The sequence below is a fragment of the Thunnus thynnus genome, chromosome 4 (assembly GCF_963924715.1).
Source record: "Thunnus thynnus chromosome 4, fThuThy2.1, whole genome shotgun sequence".
In the NCBI taxonomy this organism is placed as follows: Eukaryota; Metazoa; Chordata; class Actinopteri; order Scombriformes; family Scombridae; genus Thunnus; species Thunnus thynnus.
The window spans coordinates 28,197,808-28,218,335 of NC_089520.1; the positions used below are offsets into that span (position 1 = coordinate 28,197,808).

General features: G+C 39.3%; 1 protein-coding gene and 1 long non-coding RNA gene across 2 annotated transcripts; one reads left to right on the forward strand and one right to left on the reverse strand.

Annotated features, from left to right (window-relative positions):
• Nucleotides 1-1,430: 1,430 nt before the first annotated feature.
• Nucleotides 1,431-20,488, reverse strand: LOC137181944 (uncharacterized). Its single transcript, XR_010928210.1, has 2 exons — nucleotides 19,628-20,488; nucleotides 1,431-1,627 (listed from the first exon to the last, which is right to left on the reverse strand). It is a non-coding gene; the product is annotated as an uncharacterized lncRNA (long non-coding RNA).
• LOC137181937 (inter-alpha-trypsin inhibitor heavy chain H3-like) lies at nucleotides 2,555-19,829 on the forward strand. The gene is made up of 22 exons (XM_067588069.1): nucleotides 2,555-2,706; nucleotides 3,065-3,094; nucleotides 3,746-3,769; nucleotides 4,110-4,264; nucleotides 4,394-4,498; nucleotides 4,633-4,795; nucleotides 4,957-5,067; nucleotides 5,247-5,375; nucleotides 5,646-5,762; nucleotides 5,869-6,037; nucleotides 6,152-6,277; nucleotides 6,373-6,554; nucleotides 6,756-6,941; nucleotides 7,039-7,178; nucleotides 7,303-7,463; nucleotides 7,701-7,727; nucleotides 7,822-7,878; nucleotides 7,995-8,108; nucleotides 16,442-16,643; nucleotides 16,844-17,016; nucleotides 18,597-18,708; nucleotides 18,838-19,829. Exons 1-22 carry the CDS (start codon nucleotides 2,593-2,595, stop codon nucleotides 18,974-18,976), a joined length of 2,736 nt encoding a protein of 911 aa, XP_067444170.1. The 5' UTR covers nucleotides 2,555-2,592; the 3' UTR covers nucleotides 18,977-19,829.
• Nucleotides 20,489-20,528: the final 40 nt, after the last annotated feature.

The window sequence follows — 20,528 nt, forward strand, 5'->3', positions numbered from 1 at the left end:
TTTTTTGTGTTCATATACACATACTGTAGCATGCAGATGGGTTGAGTGAAGCAGAATATAAGTCTGAGGGATGTGATGTTTAGTAACTGTTTTCTTAGACGTGACGGGAAGTTTGAATCTTCATGTGCATTGGTATGTACTGTATATACACAGTCAGTACCTCTAAATGATTCAAACATTCAAGTTTTCCAGGTTTTCAAGTCTTGTGCCTAAGAAAGTGTTGTTAATTTGAATTGTGAACATGAATTATGAAGTGTCTTATTTTACAGAGTTCCATTAGTTGAATATTAATTGTGTGTGTTTAAATTAATAAATCAATATATTTTCAAAAAAATAGAAAAGTCCATTAACATTTAGCATTAAAACAGTAGCACTAATGAGAAATAAACTGATATTAAGGCTGTATTACCTACCAGACAAAACGAGCAACTGCCCCGAGGCCCCAGACTCTCAGGGGCCTAAAGACTCTGTGTTGGAATTAGTTTGTGCCAATAAAGTTAATTTCAAATTCATTTAGTGGTGTTGTATGCACCACTAAATCACAATATAAACAAAAATAACAGTGGCTTTGAGTTAAAGTCTAATGTTAAGGCCTCTGTTGTTTCAGTATATATTGTGCCTACATGGTGTATTTTGCCAAATAAAATTAAACCAAGTTACCACAAACAAATTCTCATCAACAACCAATACATACACAATACCAAGTAAGTGTGAGAAATGCACACCCTATTTACATTTCATTTTAAAATGAGTCTTGGGCGATTGGATCACAAGTGGACAGCACTAAATACAAGTGTAAACGACCACCAAGAAGCATTGTTAGCCGATCACTCAAATCACTTGCAGAGGTGGTCTGGGACGTATTTGACCACATATCTTTTGTAGTGTAAACGCTTATGTGTATTGATGCGTCCAAGGATGTAATAGGAAAATACTTCATATCAATGCAGGACATGGTGGTTGTTTTGGTGACAGTGCCCAAACACCAAATGACTTCATCCTGCCAGTCTCAACAGTCCAAATAGTCCGTAGATATATTATTCTTGAAACATTTTTGTTTTCTTAGATAGCCCATGCGAAACAAATTTGGTGCTTGTCTGGCGACAGACTGATGTAATAACTGTGCATGGGGCCCTTGGACCTTCTAGAGGAAGTGATGTAAGCAGTAACGAAAAGTGGTTGGCTGGACACCTTAGACAGACACAGGTGTGAACGGCACTGTGTCTCGGCTGTCCACTTGTGTTCAGATCACTGAAACGCATTTTAAAACCAAGTGTAAACAGCCTCACGGAGTCAGCTGGGGCCGACAGGACATTTTTGCTTCTTGACTACTTGCATTAATCCAGCCCTGGCAGATGATGATTAAAGTATTAACATTAAAATGAAAAAAACAAGCAACCTGATTAACAACAGAACTCCAATAGCCTACCTCTCTGTGATGACATGAGCACTGACAATAGTACCTGAATGTATCACTAAGACTCCACACTGTAGACCCATGGGTACATTATCAAGTTAGAAAAATACAGAGAGACAAAATGATTGGTTCATTTTTGCCAAATACAGTGTCACATTAAAAAAACAAAGATGTTTGTTAAAGTATATAGCATTTTTAAGAATACTTTAACTTAAAAAACATACGAGAGTCTCTGTGATTGTCTTGCTGTACTCCACTGTTTGCTCTCCAGCAAATGAGAGATTTCATAAACACACATGTTAAGTGAAGCAGCACCGGCTGTTTAGTGAGAGGGTCCAGCAAAGAAGGAGGAAAGCACTTGAATGAAGCAAGTTTATCTGATGTTGATGAATAAATGAATAAATGAATAATTCTATGTTCATGTCTGATCATTATACAGAAACATTAAACAACAGCAAAAATGTATCCACCAATATCTTAAAGTAACTGACAAAACAACTACTACACATGGCAGATTGTAAATACACATATTGGCCACATATTAATTTTAAGCTTATAGACACTGTACATATATTTACGTCATTATTCCACCTAAATATAAAACTGTTATTAATTTATTTTTCTGCTACTTCACGATTTTTAGATATACTCTTAAAATGCAAAATATAATTTAAAAAGAAGTTTCTCAATTAAATCTTCATCCTCCATTCTCATCAAACCAAAATTAATTACACAGTGGCATTATTTTTATTTTTGGATACAATCTAGTTGTATTATGAGCTGACTGCTGTGATATAATGTACTGTGTTCATGGCAATTTTGGTGTCACTAATTGGTGTTTTTATGATATTTTTCTTTCCAGCTTGAGGCTTTGGGTGTCAAGCTTGTCATATTACCAAACACCTAGTTAGCTGTGAGTTTGGTGTCAGTCCTACAAACACACTTTCAGCCTGAGCACAGATATTTTCTTTGAGCTTTAAAAGCAGCAGCTTTTCTACCTCAGGGCGTCCTGCATATTGAACTCTGGTCTGTTGGTCATTACTCCAGGACAACACACACACACACACACACACACACACACGCACACACACAAACACACTTTTTGTCCCTCCTCCCTGGGCAGAGAGCTTTTTTCTCAGCAGTGAAGTCAACCAGTGTTCAGTAGAAGTTTGGTCATGTCTGGACTGTTGGGTGTTCGGCAGCTGCTGCTGTGGGGCATCGCCTGCCTCTGGCTGCCCAGCCTGGCCCGGGGGGCTCTGGTCGTCTCTGGGGACCATGCAGCTGTGCAGGTAACTTCACACACTGACTCTTTTATACTCTACTCTTAACTTGAAATTACATTGTTTTATTGTTGTCATTTTGCCAGTATTTATTTTATCTGATGATCCCTGATTGAATCACTAGTGCTTCTTATGTTTCTTATGAATAATCCCTTTAACACAAACTGTGCTCCTTCATAACTAGTTGGCATCTTAAATCCTACTCAGTTTTGCTGTCATATTCTCCTTCTAACTTCTCCTCTTTGTGAGATAAATGATTTAAAGTATATTGTGTGAATGAGTGCTTCTTTCTTACAAATTAGTTCATGTTATAGCAGTGGCTTTTTCTAATATCTTGTTGCTCTGCTCTGCTGTATTTGTATTTCAGGGGACAAGAGGAGCTGACAGATCACTGCAGGTATTTAGCTGAAACTACTGAATTTACAGACAGTTGCTTCATGTTATCGGGACAATATTTGGTTATGGAGTTGCATCTTTCTGTTCATACATTATTCACCGGTGTTTTGGTCATTGTTAAATATCATCATTCTACAGGTTTCATATTTACTCTGAATGATAAAGAGCTAACTTGAACCTTAAAATAAAAACAACAGTTTCAGTTGGAATTACCAGCTTTGCAAAGTCTGAGGGTTTGGTTATCTGGTAGTATTTCTCCTGATGAATACAGATCATTGTTTAACTTACATTTGCTTTTTACTTCAGCATTCCTTACAATACAGTAGTGTTTTGATATGATTTCACTTTTCATCATTTTCTTTACAAAGTTTCTGGACATGTGTCCAGTTTAAGTACAATAACATGTATGTAAAATCCAAGGAGCCAGTTGTTAAATACAGAGGCCTCAAAAGGAAATGAAAAACAAACAAACAAAAAGAAAAGAACAAAGAAAAGAGGAGGGGGTGTATGTATAATGTAATTATATGTATAGGGTAAGTGTGACAAAGGAGATGGGAGGGGAAAGATGTATGAATGTTTGGGATTTAGATCATTATTCCTTTTTCATCCAGATCTAAAACGAATATCATCTCTCTTTTCTTTTGTCTTACAGAAAAGAAGCACAAATGATGGCATGGTAAGAAAAGAATCAGTTTAGATCTTTATTGACAATACCCACACTATCCATGCTTAATGCTTCCAGCACCCAGGTTGACTCACCCAAACAGTCTCATCACATCACTCCCAAAGTGGAATCAGTGACATAATGTCTTTTTAAAAATGTTTTCAAGCTGTAATAATTTTTCTTTGGCACAAATCAGGGCAGCATATTGTTGGCTTGACTCCGCTTGAAATGACATAAAAGTAGAGCATCTTCCTTACTGTATTAAAATACTGTATGTGAGGGGCTTGTGACAAGTTGTCCATGTTGTTCTATTGCTGTTTTCTATATCTTCCTCCCTGTTTCTGTGTCTCAGGTGGAGGTGTATAGTGTGACAGTGGACTGCACCGTGGCGTCTCGTTTCGCTCACACTGTCATGACCTCAAAGGCTCTGAACAAAGCAAGCTCCTCACAGGAAATCTTCTTCGAAGTGGAGCTTCCAAAGACCGCCTTCATCACCAACTTCAGCATGTCAGTCTGTCATTCCTACATTCCTGGCAATATTTGTGCTTCCTTTTGCAGTTGTGCTCTAAAGCAGGTTTTTGTCAGTGACACAGTTCATTTACTCAATTTGTCATCCTCCATTTTTGGACCTTACAGGGAAATTGATGGTCAGGAGTATGTTGGAGAGGTGAAAGAGAAAGAGAAAGCCAAGAAACAGTATGAGAAGGCTGTTTCCTCAGGACAGACTGCTGGACTGGTCAAGTAAGTCATTTAAGATGAAAAAGACCACCCACACCACCTCTTTACATGTACTAAAGCAACGTAGTGTATCTAAAGTTCCTAAACTGATCATTTTAACATCAGAGGTGGTCAGTTGTGTCTGTGTTTTGTTAAAGGGTGTCTGGAAGAAAGATGGAGAAGTTTTCAGTGTCTGTCAACATTGCAGCTGAAAGTAACGTAACTTTCATTCTGACCTATGAGGAGCTCCTTCAGAGGAAACTGGGCCAGTATGAGATTCTGACCCGAGTTAAACCCAAACAACCGGTCCAGGAGTTTCAGGTGAATCCATGTACACATCCTGGCTCTTCCTGATTTCCTGCTTGTGTCAGATATTCTTAATAAGTGGTTTTCCTCACAAAATTAACTCACTGTTCCTGTGTGTGTGTGTGTGTGTGTGTGTGTCTGTGTGTGTGCATGCACACCTGACTGTGTGGAGACAGATTGTGACAAACATTTACGAGCCTCAAGGCATTTCTTATGTTGATGCTCAAGCAACCTTCCTCTCCAATGAGCTGCTCCCCCTAGTGGAGAAAACTGTCACAGACAAAAAGGTACATGCTACAGAAAATGAGATTGTCTCTGATTGTTGCATCTGTGTGTCTCTGTTTTAGTTTTCAAAGTGAAGGTAATGTTGGTCTGACTTCCTGTCTCTGTATTCAATAAAATGAACAACATACAGAATTTAAGAAGTAAGAATGGGCCAAACTGAATGTATTAATCCTCTTGTCAGGCTCACATCTCTTTTTCACCAACTATGGACCAGCAGAGGAAGTGTCCAGGTTGTGATGAGACACTGATTGATGGAGATTTTATCATCAAGTATGATGTGAACCGTGCAAAGAGCCTCGGGGACATTCAGGTCAGCAGTCAACAAATATTGTACATCAGAATCACCTCAGTGTCTGATGTCTGCATATTTATACCAGGCTTCACATATAAAACTATGCAGAGTCACTTTAACCTTCTTTGTTCGGAGAATAAGTTCTGAAAGAAAATCAAAAAATCTGTAATAAGACTGCAACAACATAAAATGAATAAACTTTTTCTCTGGAAAAGAAATGATTACAATTGCAGCCTTCTGTCAGTCTTTCATGTATTTTACTGCTCTTTATGATTCTCTTCCCTTCAGATTGTGAACGGATACTTTGTGCACTTCTTTGCTCCACCTGACCTACCCAGAGTCCCAAAGAACGTGGTGTTTGTGATCGACAGGAGCACCTCAATGAGGGGAACAAAGATCCAGCAGGTAAGAGACTGTTCAGACATCAGACATGATTCAAAGGTAAAGTGGTTCTAATACATTGATGCACACAAGCACGCATTTTGACCTCTGACCTTGTAACTCTTTATAGACCCGAGCGGCAATGCTGGCCATCATCAAAGACCTCGATGAGGAGGACTACTTTGCCCTCATCCAGTTTGATAGCATTATCGATCCTTGGAAGGAATCACTAACCAAAGCAACCAAGGAAAATGTGGCTGAAGCCATGGCCCACATTGGAAAGTTATCAGCCAGGGGAGGTTAATATAAAAACAAGTGACACCATCTTTATTGCCAAATGAAATCTTCACTCTCTAAATAAAAAATAAATGAAAACAATTTGTTTTACTAAATGTTTTGTGTTTTCCTTCCAGCAACTAATATCAATGATGCTGTGTTGCGAGGTGTGAACATGCTGGTGAAAGACAGACAGGAGAACAAGCTCCCAGAGGGGAGTATCGACATGATTATTTTACTGACTGATGGAATGCCAAATACCGGTGAGCAGACTATGCACATTTTATAACATATACTGTAAGTGGTGTACTTTATATTTGGCATTAAATTTGTGCCTGTTTTATCTGTGCATCTGAAGGCGAGTCGAACGTCCCAAGGATTCAGGAGAATGTGCGCTCTGCTATTGGAGGGAACATGTCTCTGTTCTGTCTTGGATTCGGAAACGATGTGGATTATTCCTTCCTGGATGTGATGAGCAAACAAAACAAGGGACTGGCCCGCAGAATCTATGAGGCCTCAGATGCAACCCTTCAACTCCAGGTGGAGGATTGAGGCTACACATTTTTGAGCCAATAGTTTTGTTTTCTAGAGGCACACACAAAGCCCAGAGTGTAATATTCAAAATTGGCCATATTCCCCTGGAAATATGTAACAACTATATGTATATAATTCTAATAAAACATATTTATATGGCACACAAATAAATGTATATAAATAAATGTGTGCATGATTCTATTACAGGGTTTCTATGAGGAGGTGTCCAGCCCTCTGCTTTTAGACGTGGACCTACGTTACCCCGACAACGCAGTGGACTTCGTGACCACCAACCACTTCAGCCAGTTGTTTAACGGCACAGAGATCGTGGTGGCTGGTCGGCTGATGGACAACGACCTGGACAACTTCCTGGTGGAAGTGTTTGCCCAGGGGGTGAGGAAAAATAAACATCAGAAAGTTAGAGACAGTGCTGAGGTGTAGAAAAGCATTTTTTCAAGCATTGTTTCTTCCCCTTTTCTCTCACCAAAAGTTTGAGGAGGACTTCCAGGTGCAGGGCCAGGCCAGTGCTGTAGAGTGGGACGTGATTTACCCAGAGGAGGAGTACGTCTTTGGGGATTTCACAGAGCGTCTGTGGGCCTACCTCACCATCCAGCAGTTACTGGAGAAGAGGTCAGTTTAAGTAATTTTCTTCAAGCTGAGCCCTAAATTGCTTGAGCTTAAATATCTTTATTTACCAATGGTCTCATGAAAATGTCAAGTGTGAGAACTTGTGTGTATTTTTTCATTCTTGCAGCAAGATTGGCACCCCTGACGAGAAAGCCAATGCCACAGCCAAGGCCCTGGATATGTCCCTGCAGTATAGCTTCGTCACCCCTCTCACCTCCATGGTGGTCACCAAGCCTGAAACTGAGGATGGAACAGACAGCCCTCTCATTGCTGATAAACTGACTGAGGGTAAGGGAGGGCAGAGAGGGTTTAAAAAGTGGCACTGGGTAGACTTTTCTTAATGTGGCATAACTGCAGTCAAGTAAAACTGTAACACACTGACGAGCAGCACCGGATACTGAATTTAAGTTAAAAACATATTATTTCTCTTTACTCCACTCACTACACCAGCAGAGGCTGGTGCTCCAGTTTGAACTGTGGAATTTAAAAAATTGTTTTTTATCTGTTTTGTTTTGTTTTTGTCAGACCAAAGACTACAGGCAGACAGAGTAGGTAAGACAGTCATTTTTTAACTAAATGAAATATAAAAGATGAAATCTATTCAGTGTGTTGTTTTTAACCTTGAAATTATTGTTTCTGTATGCAGCACATCGCTTTGTAAGCCCCCCTTTGTACTCATATGCTGCCCGACCCACATATTTTGGTAAGTTGTCTTGTTTTATAGCTCATCTTGTTTGGCCTCTACTAAGAAAGTGACACAAGATCACATCTATCTTAACCATTTTGTTTACTGTCATTTTACTCCGGTGTTGCCTGCAGTGGATGGAGATCCTCATTTCATGATAGAGCTGCCAGACAGAGATGACGCTCTGTGCTTCAACATCAACGACAAACCAGGAACCATTTTCAACCTGGTCAAAGACCCAACGTCAGGTCAGCCGAGTCCTGATTAACATCATGACATTCTTACTTGAGATGTGGTGCCTGATGTCCTTTTTTCATTACACATATAGCGACTAAGTCCTACACTTTAGCCGCTACTACTACATTAGCACATTAGCACATTGGAAAAGACTGAACATCATTTCTAAGTATACTCATAAAGAATATTCAATCTTTTCCAATACTTCATATATTATGCATTTATTTTCTTATCAATGTCCATTTTCGGTATTGTTCAAAAACAAAACAAAACAAATACAGCCAAGCAATAAATCTGAGCAAGTAAAAAACTGTTTGCTCGTTTCCATCAGCAGCATCTGAGATTACTGGGATGAATTTAAATAACCTATTACCAGCCTGGCCTTTACCATACACCCCCTAGTGTTTGGGAGTAATATTACATTTAACACAAATCAAATACATGGTTCACACACACCAGGCCCTAATTGCTTCTGTCAGAAGACAAAGCAATTTTCAAACTATATTTCAAGGAGCCATGACAATGCAAAACAAAACCCAAATCCATAACAGATATTAACATTCTTACACATAAGTATTAATAATTCATGCAATGTTTCTTATTGCGTAATCCATAATATACACATGAATTTGACAACAATCCCTAATCTGTAGCTTCACATAACAGACATATTTTAGTCACAGGTCTTTCTATTACATTTGTCTTTGTTTGAAGATGAACAGAATGTACAAGACAAGGTAGATACTCATGAACCCATATTTTTCAGAAGAGATTGGCGATATATTGGATTTGTTTCCATCTTCTCTTTGTATATATAGATCTCTCGTTTCAAAAAGTCCTGGTGGTAGCACTGGTTTCCCTTTCATTAGAAGCAAGTGGTCTTGGGTTAATGCCTCAAGGTCATTTGGATCCTCAGACAGTCTCAAAATGGGGCGATCATTAAGCATTGCTTCAATTTCACAGAGCACAATTTGAAAATCTTCATCATCCAAACTTTGCTGACCGAGGACAGAACTCAAAACTTTTCTGATCATCCATATGATGCACTCCCAAGCACCACCGTGATGCAATCCAGAGGGTGGATTAAAACACCACTTAATTCCCTTTTGTGCCAAAGATCTTTCAATGTGGTTCTGATTTAAAGAAGCTAAGGCTTCTCTTAGCTCTCTTTCTGCTCCCACAAAGTTGGTACCATTGTCTGATCTCATGTGAGAAACTTGTCCTCTCCGACAGAGGAGTGTTGATACATGAGTTTGTATCAAGCAACTTGCAGGTGAACGGCTCTACTTGCCATTCGAGTGAGGATTACTCCATAATGTTTCATGATGTTGCCTCCTCCTTTCACATCATCTGGACCAAAATAATCTACACCAACATTAGTGAATGGAGGCAGATCAGGGACAATTCTCTCTGTAGGCAAATCTGCCATTTTTTGTTCACTGGTCTTTCCTCTGTAACGCCTGCAGAATCTGTACCTTGCTATGATTTTCCTCAATGCAAAGTTGGCATTTGCAGTCCAGTATTTTTTCCTTACAGTGGAAAGTACATGATCTCTCCCTCCATCGCCCAGCTGTTCATGAAAATATCAGAGAATGAGGTTTGAGATGTGTTGGTCTTTAGATAAGACCAGGGGATGTTTTATATCCTCAGGCATTGCTGCTTTAGAATTCCTTCTAGAATTGGGTCAAGTTTGTAGATAGTGCTACCATTTTTTTACCTCTGATTTGCTAGAAGTTAGTGCAACAATTTCATCGTGGAATCTCTCTTGCTGACAAAAGGAAATTGTTGATGTCTCAGCTTCTGAGAGATCCATCAGCGACACTTTCTGACTTCCGAGTGAAGCTCTAAAAGCTTGCATCTCTTTATATGCATCCAATGATGGTGATCCATTAGTAAATATTGCAAGCTGCAACTGTTTTCTTCTCTTACTCAGAGTTCCATTCAGTTTGATGATCCAAGCAACTGCAACCTTTAACCTTTGCCAGTCAGAAAAATAAGTTATCAGTTGATAAGTGGCATTCAAAGTGTCAACAACAGTTGCATTCACCATGAGATTTCGTTTAACCTCTGGGTTGTGACACTAAAATCCATAGGGGATGCTGGCCACTTTTCTTCAGGTTCCCATAGAAACTTTGGGCTTTTAATCCATCTCTAGATGACCAGATTATCTGCCTTCAATCCTCTTCAAGCATCATGGGCAGGGTTTTTGTGACGTGAGAATGTATCTCCATTGTGAAATATTTGAGTTGTCCCTTATAGTAGATACCCTGTTTGCAACAAAGGTTTGGAACCTTTTGTCCTCATTTTTAATGTACTTTAGAACAGATGTGCTGTCAGTCCAAAAGTTTGATTTCATCAATGGAAGCTGAAGCTCTGATTGAAGCATAACAGCAACAACAGCAGCTGTGAGTTCCAGGCGAGGTATGGTAACGGGCTTCAGTGGGGCTACTCTGGCTTTGCCAAACAAGAAAGCAACATGAACCATTTTCTCAATGTTCTGCATTTTGAGGTAGGTAACTTTACCATATATATTCTCGCTAGCATCGGAGAAGTGGTGCAGTTGGGCACTTGCAGTACTTCCAATACTTTGGATTTGATACACCTGCTGACCTTGAAATCTGCCACTTTTTCAAGATCTGTTAGCCACTTGTTCCACTTCTGCTGAAAAGTCTGATATCGGTATCAGGTCATCCCAATCATACTTCCTCCTACATAACTCCTGCAACAACAGTTTGGCAGGTAGTATGAGAGGTGCTCAGAATCCCAATGGATCATAGACAGAACTAATAATGGACAACATGCCACGTTTGGTGTGGGGTTACTCCTTGACTTTCAGTTTGAATTTGAAAGTGTCTGTCTCGATGCACCATTGCAGACCTAAAGCCCTCTCTATTGGCAGCTTATCTCTGTCCAGATCTAGCTCATACAGGTTCTTCGATTTGTGTTCTTCTGGAATGTTTTGAAGCACTTTCCAACTATTACTAATCCATTTTGTGAGTTTGAAACCTCCTCTGTTGCAAACAGCTATAAGGTTCTTAACCATGGTGACAGCATCCTCTTCAGAGGGCAGGCTCTTCAGAAGGTCATCCATATAGAGGTTTCTGTTGACTGTTTAGGTCACTTCTACTGGATATCTGGTTTGGTTATCCTCAGCAGTTTTCCTAAGAGCAAAGCATGCACAGCTGGGTGAAGAACCTGCCCCAATTGAATGGATAGTGATAGTCTACAGGATCCTGCTCCAGGTTACCTTCAGGCCACCACAAGAATAGAAGAAGTTCACATGTTCCTTTACCACCTTTACTTGGTGGAACATAGATTGTATGTCAGCCATTATTGCTACAGACTCCTGTCTGAACTTACATAAGGACTCCTACCAATGAGCTGGTCCTTGCAGAAGGTGACTGTTGAGCGAGACCCCTTTGAACTCTGCTCCACAGTCAAACACCACTCATAATGTTCCCTTCCTTGGATGGTACACTCTATGGTGAGGTATATAACACACTTTTCCCTCACATGGTTCCAACTGATGTTGTGGCACTCCTTCGGCATAGCTATTGCTAATGACATCATCAAGAAAGTTGGTGCACTCATCATGAAAACTTGGGTCCTTCTGAAGTTTCTTTCTCAGACCATGCACACGTTGCTTGGCAACGCAGAGGTTGTTTGGCATGGTTATATTTTCTCTTTTGAAAGGCAGTTTGATTTTATAGTGCCCATCTTGAAGCTCAACAGAGCTTTCATCAATTTAGACAAACTTCTTTTCCTGTCTTGACATCTCTTCTTGGTCTTTAGAGGTTCTCTCTTTGAAGTCTTGGTTGTATTGGTTGGTTAATAATTCCTCTATCCTGTCGACAATAATCCTGTTAACAATAACTTCAGGGTTGCCACTCCCACTCTGCTTGTCATTGTTTCCTTTTAATGGACCATTAATCACCCACCCCAGTAAGGTTCTGACAGCATATGGTCTATCTCCGTGACTATTAATCCCCTCCAAGGTTCCATCAACTTGGAGGAATTGGTGCCGATAAACAAGTCAACATCAGCTCTTATATGAGGGATCTGAATACCTTTGCGATAAGGCCACTTAACCAGCTCATCTTCACTGATAATGTTGTTTGTGGACACAGGCATCTCTTCGTCCATCAGAGTTCAACCTGTCCACCAGTTTTTCAGAACAGAAGGTACCTGTGCTTCCTTGATCCAGAAAAGCATATGTTCCAATCACTTTATTTCCCCTTGCACACTTCACTTGTACAGGCAAGATTGGAATGCCACTGCTGTTGCCAGCCCCTGTATGACCACAAGCTGAGGTAGTTGTGCAAATCTCTGATCTTTTCTTTGGTCATTCAGTATCTTCATGGATAACCCACTCATTTTTTTCAATACGCAAAATGCTGGGATGAGTTTGGTTGCATTGACTGCAAGTAATGCACCTATCGCAATTCTTGCTTAAGTGCCCTGTGTGCAAATAACCGAAACAAAGACCTTTCTCCTTTAGAAAATTAAATTTTTCCCTCTGTGTCTTTCTTCCCAGCTGTGGACACTGCTCCAATGCATGACCACATGCACAATACAGACAGGAAACAGGGTTTGCCTTTGTACAGAAGATAACTTCATTCTTAATATTATCATTCTTTAGAGCATCTGCTTTAAATTCATCCTTAATAGACACATGAGTTGCAAATCGGTTTCTTTTGAACTGTGTTTTCAATTGAGACTTGCCTCTGACTCCTCCTTTAACAAGCGGAGTGTCCTGTATGTCTGCAAAGACTGGATCTGAAACAATTCTGACCTGTTGCTCAATGAACTTGACAATGTCAGTGAAACAAGCTCTTTGGTTATCTCTGTCCAAAATTTCACATGCTCTTACTCTCCATTTTTCTCTGAGTTTATATGGAATTTTCTGAATCAGAGTTTTCATATTTGCTGGCATGTTTAGCTCTTCCAAGTAATACTGTGGTTCCTCCATAGCATTGGAACATTTGCGTAGGAAAAGTGCATATGCTTGGAGTCTTTTAACATCCTCAGACTTGACACTTGGCCTTGAGCAGATGCTTAGCAACAGCCTAACCTCTCTGAGTCATATGAAGTTAGCTGTGCAGAAGATCCCTTGGCTCTCCCCTGGTAAACTGCTCAAGATAATACAAACAGTCCCCTTTACTGTTAGTTTTTGCTTCCACGCAATTGTCAAACGCTTGAATATTTTAAGCTGTAGAGGATATCCATCAAAAATAAAATAGAAACTGAGAGGTTTGCATTTGAACAAGGAGTGTTGTTATCTCATTTTGTCATTGCAACAAACTGTAGAGATCTCCCGATGGTAGAGAGGTTTGAATGACTCCAGGCTTTGTTTGCCACTCCAGAGGATCCAAAGTTGACTTATGTAATGTTTTCATATCTTGTTGAGATTTGGCATCATCCTACTTACTATTGTGAGCTGTGTCCTTGGACTTGTGGTGATCGGGTGCAACTTCTTTTTCCACCAATGACTGAGTATTGTTTTGCACTTAATGAAGAGACGTATGCTGCTGTGAGGACTGCTCATACCAAGGCTCATATTTTTTGTTTTTAAGTTTAGTCTCTTTCCTGAAATAAGACTCCATTCCATCGCACCATCCATCTGAAACACTGCTATTGTCACAGGCTTGGAGTACTGCTAGCCTAGAAGTAGAGGCTGCTATTTCAGTGTCCAGCTCAAGCTGCTACTTTTTCCTCCTTAAAAAATCTTACTGCTCCTCCAAAGCGCACTTCTCCTTTAAAGCAGCAGCACGAGCCATGAGTGCTGCCTTGTCCACCTCTGCTTTTATGTACAGCCACTCGATTAATCGAATTTTATTACGATTTTGGCTTCCAACGATTATGAAAACAAGATAATCGAGATAAAACGATTATTCTGCCACATTCCGTTTCACAGTGATGCTCTGGTTTTGTCTTGTGCTATAAATCCAGCGCATCGTGTGTCGAGACAGACAGAGCGGAGTCTCCCTCACAGCATGGGTGTGTCTGAAATTAACAGTCAAATGTTCAGTGGTGGAAACTGACTCATTGAGACATCTACAGGCTACCTTGTTTTAGTTTCAGTCAGACTTTGGATGCTGTTATTTTAGATATGAAGATGTTTTGCTCCGTGTAATGATCTCTCCTTTCATCCAGCCACTTGGAGCCGCATTTTCTCTGTCTGCAGCAGGGTTTACGTTAGCCGGTATATGCCAGCTTTTTGCTGGTATCTTGTGTAGTTACAGATTAAAATATCAACAGCCAAAACGTCCGGTGGGAAATATGACGATTGCCAAATAAATAAATTAATTAATTCACAGCATATTAAATAGTCTGATATTGTGTGACATATAATGGCCATTGTAAATTTGTGTGCACATATTATCATAAAGCGTAAATCCAATGCATTGGTTTCAACTGTCTTAACCTGTCTTAACAAAACTAACATTTTGTTTCATGGATTTAAGTAGGCCACTGACTTACTATAAATATGGAAGAAGAAAAGGTGCAATCTTGCAACCCACTTACTGATGATAAACGGTCAGTGAATGAGGCTGACCTTGATGGGGGTGTGAGAGAACTAGAAACGGGCACTGTGAAAAAGCGCTCTGTTAAATTAACACACAAAGCACTGATGGACAAAATAGAGAATTTAGAGGAAAGAACGACTAAATTAAACAAATTGTCTAAACTAAAACAAACTATTGACTTGATGAGTGATAAAGACTATATAAATGAGGTGAAATGTGCATTTGACAGGTTTAAAGGGGTGTGTGATGAAGCTAAACATGAATGCATGTGACTCTATTGGGGTTATTACCTGAAGATGAAGCAACGAAACATGAAATATGGTACAAAGCAAAAATGTTGAATATCAGTGATTTTATTGCTGATGTGAGTAAATGGTTGTCTAAAACTCAGAATTGCCCTGCTGCTGATGACGGTGACAATGATAGAGAGGAGGTTTGTGTTGAACCTCATGACAGCATTTCAAATGTTGAGTCAAATTCCTCCAGTAAACAGTCAAGTCACAAAAGCTCCAAAAGCAGTCAATCTTCTACTTCTTCTGCACGAATTAAAGTAGGGCTGCTCGATTATGGCAAAAATCATAATCACAATTATTTTGGTCAATATTGAGATCATGATTATTTAACAGGATTACTCATTGACTTTGGAAACATCATGCCTTTATTGAACTTTTTTAAACAAAACTCGTCTTTTAATAGTGGATTTCTTTGAATTTTAAATATAAATCAATTGAAAAAAATAAAAAATGTTAAAAAAAAATGTTTAAAACAAGAGATAAATGCATTTTGTATATATATAAGTTAAACCTCCTACTGATCAATTACATGTTAATTAACTGTGGAGCTCCAGGTTGATCCGTTTCACTGTGCCAGTGCTGGATGTAATGTTACCCGAGAGCAAATGGTCAGATTTTTCGTGTTAACTGCTGTCGAGCTAAAGTGTAGGGCTGCTGCTGGAATGTGTGGCTTTTCAATCTCTTAGTCACATCTGACCAAACACTCAGTGAATCTCTCAATGTCTTAACGGAGGCAAAATGAAACTTTTGCATAATATAAGTTTATATTTAAGTTGTCTTATAGGTCACACAATATTAGACTATTTAATATGCTATTAATGAATTTATTTATTTATTTATTTGGCAATCAGCATATTTCCCACCAGACATTTTGGCCGTTGATATTTTCATCTGCCGGACAACTACACGTGATACCAGCAAACTCTGCTGCAGACAGACAAAGCGTGGCTCCAAGTGGCTGGATGAAAGGAGAGATCATTACACAGAGCAAAACATCCTCATATCTAAAATAACAGCATCCAATGTCTGACTGAAACTAAAACAAAGTAGCCTGTAGATGTCTCAATAAGTCAGTTTTCACCGCTGAACATTTGACTGTTAAATCCAGACCCATTCACGCTGTGAGGAAGACTCCACTCTGTCTGTCTCACTGTGCTGTCCGGCTGCTCCGACATACAATGCGCTGGATTTATAACACAAGACAAAACCAGAGCATCACTGTGAAATGGAATGTGGCAGAATAATCGTTTTATCTCGATTATCTTGTTTTCATAATTGTTGAAAGCCAAAATCGTAATTGAAAATAAAATTTGATTAATCAAGCAGCTCTACCCCCTACTAATATTACATTTAACACAGTTCAAATACATAGCTCTTACAACACATGTATACACCTTGTGGACCAAGATTTAAATTGTTGATTTTCTTTCTCACTTTTGACACTTGTAACTCCTCATATATGTGTCAGTCAATCATCTCCTGCAGTTAAACAGTGAGAGGCTGAATCCCGTGTTATTTCTTCAGGTATTTTAGTGAATGGCCAGATCATCGGAGACAAGAAAATCCCGCTCGATGGTAAAATCAACACCTACTTTTGGCGTTTTGGCATCACCCACCAGAAGCTGGGGGTGAGACTGGAGGTGAGCACTCAGGACATCTTGGTGTTTCAGGACGGCAAACGGGTCAAGCTGCTGTGGTCTGATACAGCCTCCCTCAAAGGAGCCAAGTGAGTGACTGAACCACCAGATTATCATCTTCTTCAGGGAAAGATCCCAATACATGAAAAATATAACAAAATAATGTTGCCCACTTATCTTCTCCATCTATCACAACCGCTTCACCTGTTTCCACTCTCCTCTTTCCTCTCCCTTCTGTCTCCCACGTCATTCATCTTCCCCTTCCTGCCTCCCCTTCTTTCTCCTCCAGTGTGGATCTTCTCGTGACCAAGGACCGTAGCCTAACGATAACCCTAAGAGATTCTGTCAAGTTTGTGATCCTGCTACACAAAGTGTGGAAGAAGCACCCGTACCACCGGGACTACTTGGGTTTCTACACAGTGGACAGCCACCTCCTGTCTCCCTCTGTTCATGGTCTGCTAGGTACAACATGACACACTTGTTGGGATGTAGATTGCATGGTTTAGGGTTTGATAGAAGGTCAAGCTAAGTGATCTGGCTTTCATTTCATTTCTATTATAATTTACGATGGTGTCTCATCAGAGCAGCCAAAAAAACTTCAATAATGAATCAACAAACATTTCGAGAAAAAAAGAAAGAAAAATGAAACGAAATGAAAATGAAATCTCTGCAGTTCCACTTGGCTCTATGAAGCATATTAGCATTTTTCAGCTAATTAGTTTGGTTTTACAGACCGCATCTTAAAGGATAAGGTTGGCAATTTGCTGTTTTTTCTTATTGTCAACAAATCTCATGTGCAGAGCCAAACCAACAATGAATTGAACCTACTTACAATTATTGTGTGTGTATCCAAAGCCTGATATATCTTATTCCTCTGTGCAGTAGACCTGTTGTTGCCCAAAAGCTATTAAAAACACATAAATGAGCCACGCAGCTGCACTGGGTGACATGTTCCTTCATCCCCTGGACAATGGTTACAGTACTTTGTTTAGAAAAGGCTCCAAAGAGTAAAAACAGCAATCACATTATCAATCTCAGGAGAAAAGTTCCTTTTATGGCAGACATCACTGTAAATGCAGCTCTGTGCTTCTGTTTACAGAGCTTCGCTAGCTTGTTGTGCTACATATCACAATCTCTTGACTTTGCACTAAAGTTCTTTGAGAAATTTGCAATGTAGCACAAAGTCAGGAGGTTGTGACATGTTTTAATAGCTCTTGGACAACAACGGAGGTCTACGGCACAGAGGAATAAGATATATCAGGCTTTGGATACACACACAATACTTATAAGTAGGATGAGTTCAATGTTGATTTGGCTCTGCACATGAGATTTGTCAACAAAAGAAAAATATAGAAAATCGTCCACCAAATCCTTTAACTTTTATGGTCTCACCATTCTCATCAACCCTGTTTGTAGCAGCAGCAGACAGCTGTTTTCAACAAAAACAAGGTTCTGAGAAATCCACAGTTGACAGGAGAATAAATATTGAACTTACATTTGTCAGTTGGCCAAAGACAAGACTCCAAATCAATACCAATGTTGGTTCATGTCTTCTGGATATATAGAAATAGGTAACCGTTTGCTGACATGTTCCCCATATCAACTTTATAAGTTGACAGAATGTCAAGTTTGTATTTACAGCTTGTTGTTTTCCCCTCAAGTAGTCAAAAACATAAATTATTGATACTTTAAATTAACCTGGATAGTTTCCTTATGTCAGAAAAAAACACAAAAAACAAAGAAAAAAAAACAGAATAAGAATGAGTATTATTTGAATAGAATTAACATTACTTCACATTTCCTCTCTGTAAGGGGGGGGGGGGGTAGTAGGTAAAGTTGCTAAACCGAAATGATCTGATTCTTACAAATATTTCCATTGATCATCTTTGTTCATACTGTAAACTGTATCTGTATAAACAAAGTAATACTGTAAACCAGTTGGTAATGATGTATTTTATGCCAAACAGAGAAATCAGACCAGATTAGAGTGAAGAGATAAGAAAAGAAATGATTTTCACTCCCAATGGTGGGTCATCCTCTAGGTCAGTTTTACAGCGGGATTGAATATGAGGTCACAGACCTGCGTACAGGTGACGTCCCAGAGAAACCAGACGCCACCATGTATGTGAAAGGACAGCAGCTCAATGTGACCAGGTACGCCACATGCCTCAGAGTTTGCATTTATTGTGTCCCAAATGGATAAATGTCTGTTTCTTCGTGTTGTTTTCATTGTGCAGTCCTAATATCATCGGGTCTACATGATGTTTTTGTCTTGGTCTACAGAGGCTGGCAGAGAGACTTCAGAAGAGATGTGAAGAACGGAGAAAATGTTCCCTGCTGGTTCATTCACAGTAATGGAACAGGCCTCATCGACGGAGATGTTTCAGACTACATTGTGTCAGGCCTTTTCAAAAGAGTTTAAAAGCAGTTTGCAGACAGTCTTATCACTGTTGTTCCTGTAAATCAGCACCCAAATTTATACAATAAAACACGTACATAAAATAAAATCTGCCTGCACTCTTAACACTCTGTTGTTTCAGTATATATTGTGCTTACATGGTGCATTTTGCCAAATAAATTTAAATCAAGTTACCACAAACGAATTTCTCATCAGCAACCAATACATAACAATACACAGCAAGTGTGAGAAATGCAGAGTCAGCTGGGGCCCACAAGGCATTTTTGCTTTCGGGCCACTTGCATTAATCCGGCCCTGGCAGATGATGATTAAAGTATTAACATTAAAATGAAAAACAAGCAACCTGATTAACAACAGAACTCCAATAGCCTACCTCTCTGTGATGACATGAGCACTAACAATAGTACCTGAATGTATCACTAAGACTCCACACTGTAGACCCATGGGTACATTATCAAGTTAGAAAAATACAGAGAGACGAAATGATTGGTTCATTTTTGCCAAATACAGTGTCACATGATGAATAATGACTCATCAAATGGAGAGCAGAGTGCAGTGCAGCTTTTCCAAGTAAATAATACTGTTTGTTCACCGGGTTCAGAGTGGGTGCAAAACATATATGCTTGTTAACATATTTTCTGAAAATACTTTAACTTAAAAAAACCTACAAGAGAGTCTCTGTGATTTTCTTGCAGTACTCCACTGTTTGCTCTCCAGCAAATGAGAGATTTCATAAACACACATGTTAAGTGAAGCAGCACCGGCTGTTTAGTGAGAGGGTCCAGCAAAGAAGGAGGAAAGCACTTGAATGAAGCAAGTTTATCTGATGTTGATGAATAAATGAATGAATGAATAATTCTATGTTCATGTCTGATCATTCTACAGAAACATTAAACAACAGCAAAAATGTATCCACCAATATCTTAAAGTAACTGACAAAACAACTACTACACATGGCAGATTGTAAATACACATATTGGCCACATATTAATTTTAAGCTTATAGACACTGTACATATATTTACGTCATTATTCCACCTAAATATAAAACTGTTATTAATTTATTTTTCTGGTACTTCACGATTTTTAGATATACTCTTAAAATGCAAAATATAATTTAAAAAGAAGTTTCTCAATTAAATCTTCATCCTCCATTCTCATCAAACCAAAATTAATTTACACAGTGGCATTGTTTTTATTTTTGGATACAATCTAGTTGTATTATGAGCTGACTGCTGTGATATAATGTACTGTGTTCATGGCAATTTTGGTGTCACTAATTGGTGTTTTTATGATATTTTTCTTTCCAGCTTGAGGCTTTGGGTGTCAAGCTTGTCATATTACCAAACACCTAGTTAGCTGTGAGTTTGGTGTCAGTCCTACAAACACACTTTCAGCCTGAGCACAGATATTTTCTTTGAGCTTTAAAAGCAGCAGCTTTTCTACCTCAGGGCGTCCTGCATATTGAACTCTGGTCTGTTGGTCCTTACTCCAGGACAACACACACACACACACACACGCACACACACAAACACACTTTTTGTCCCTCCTCCCTG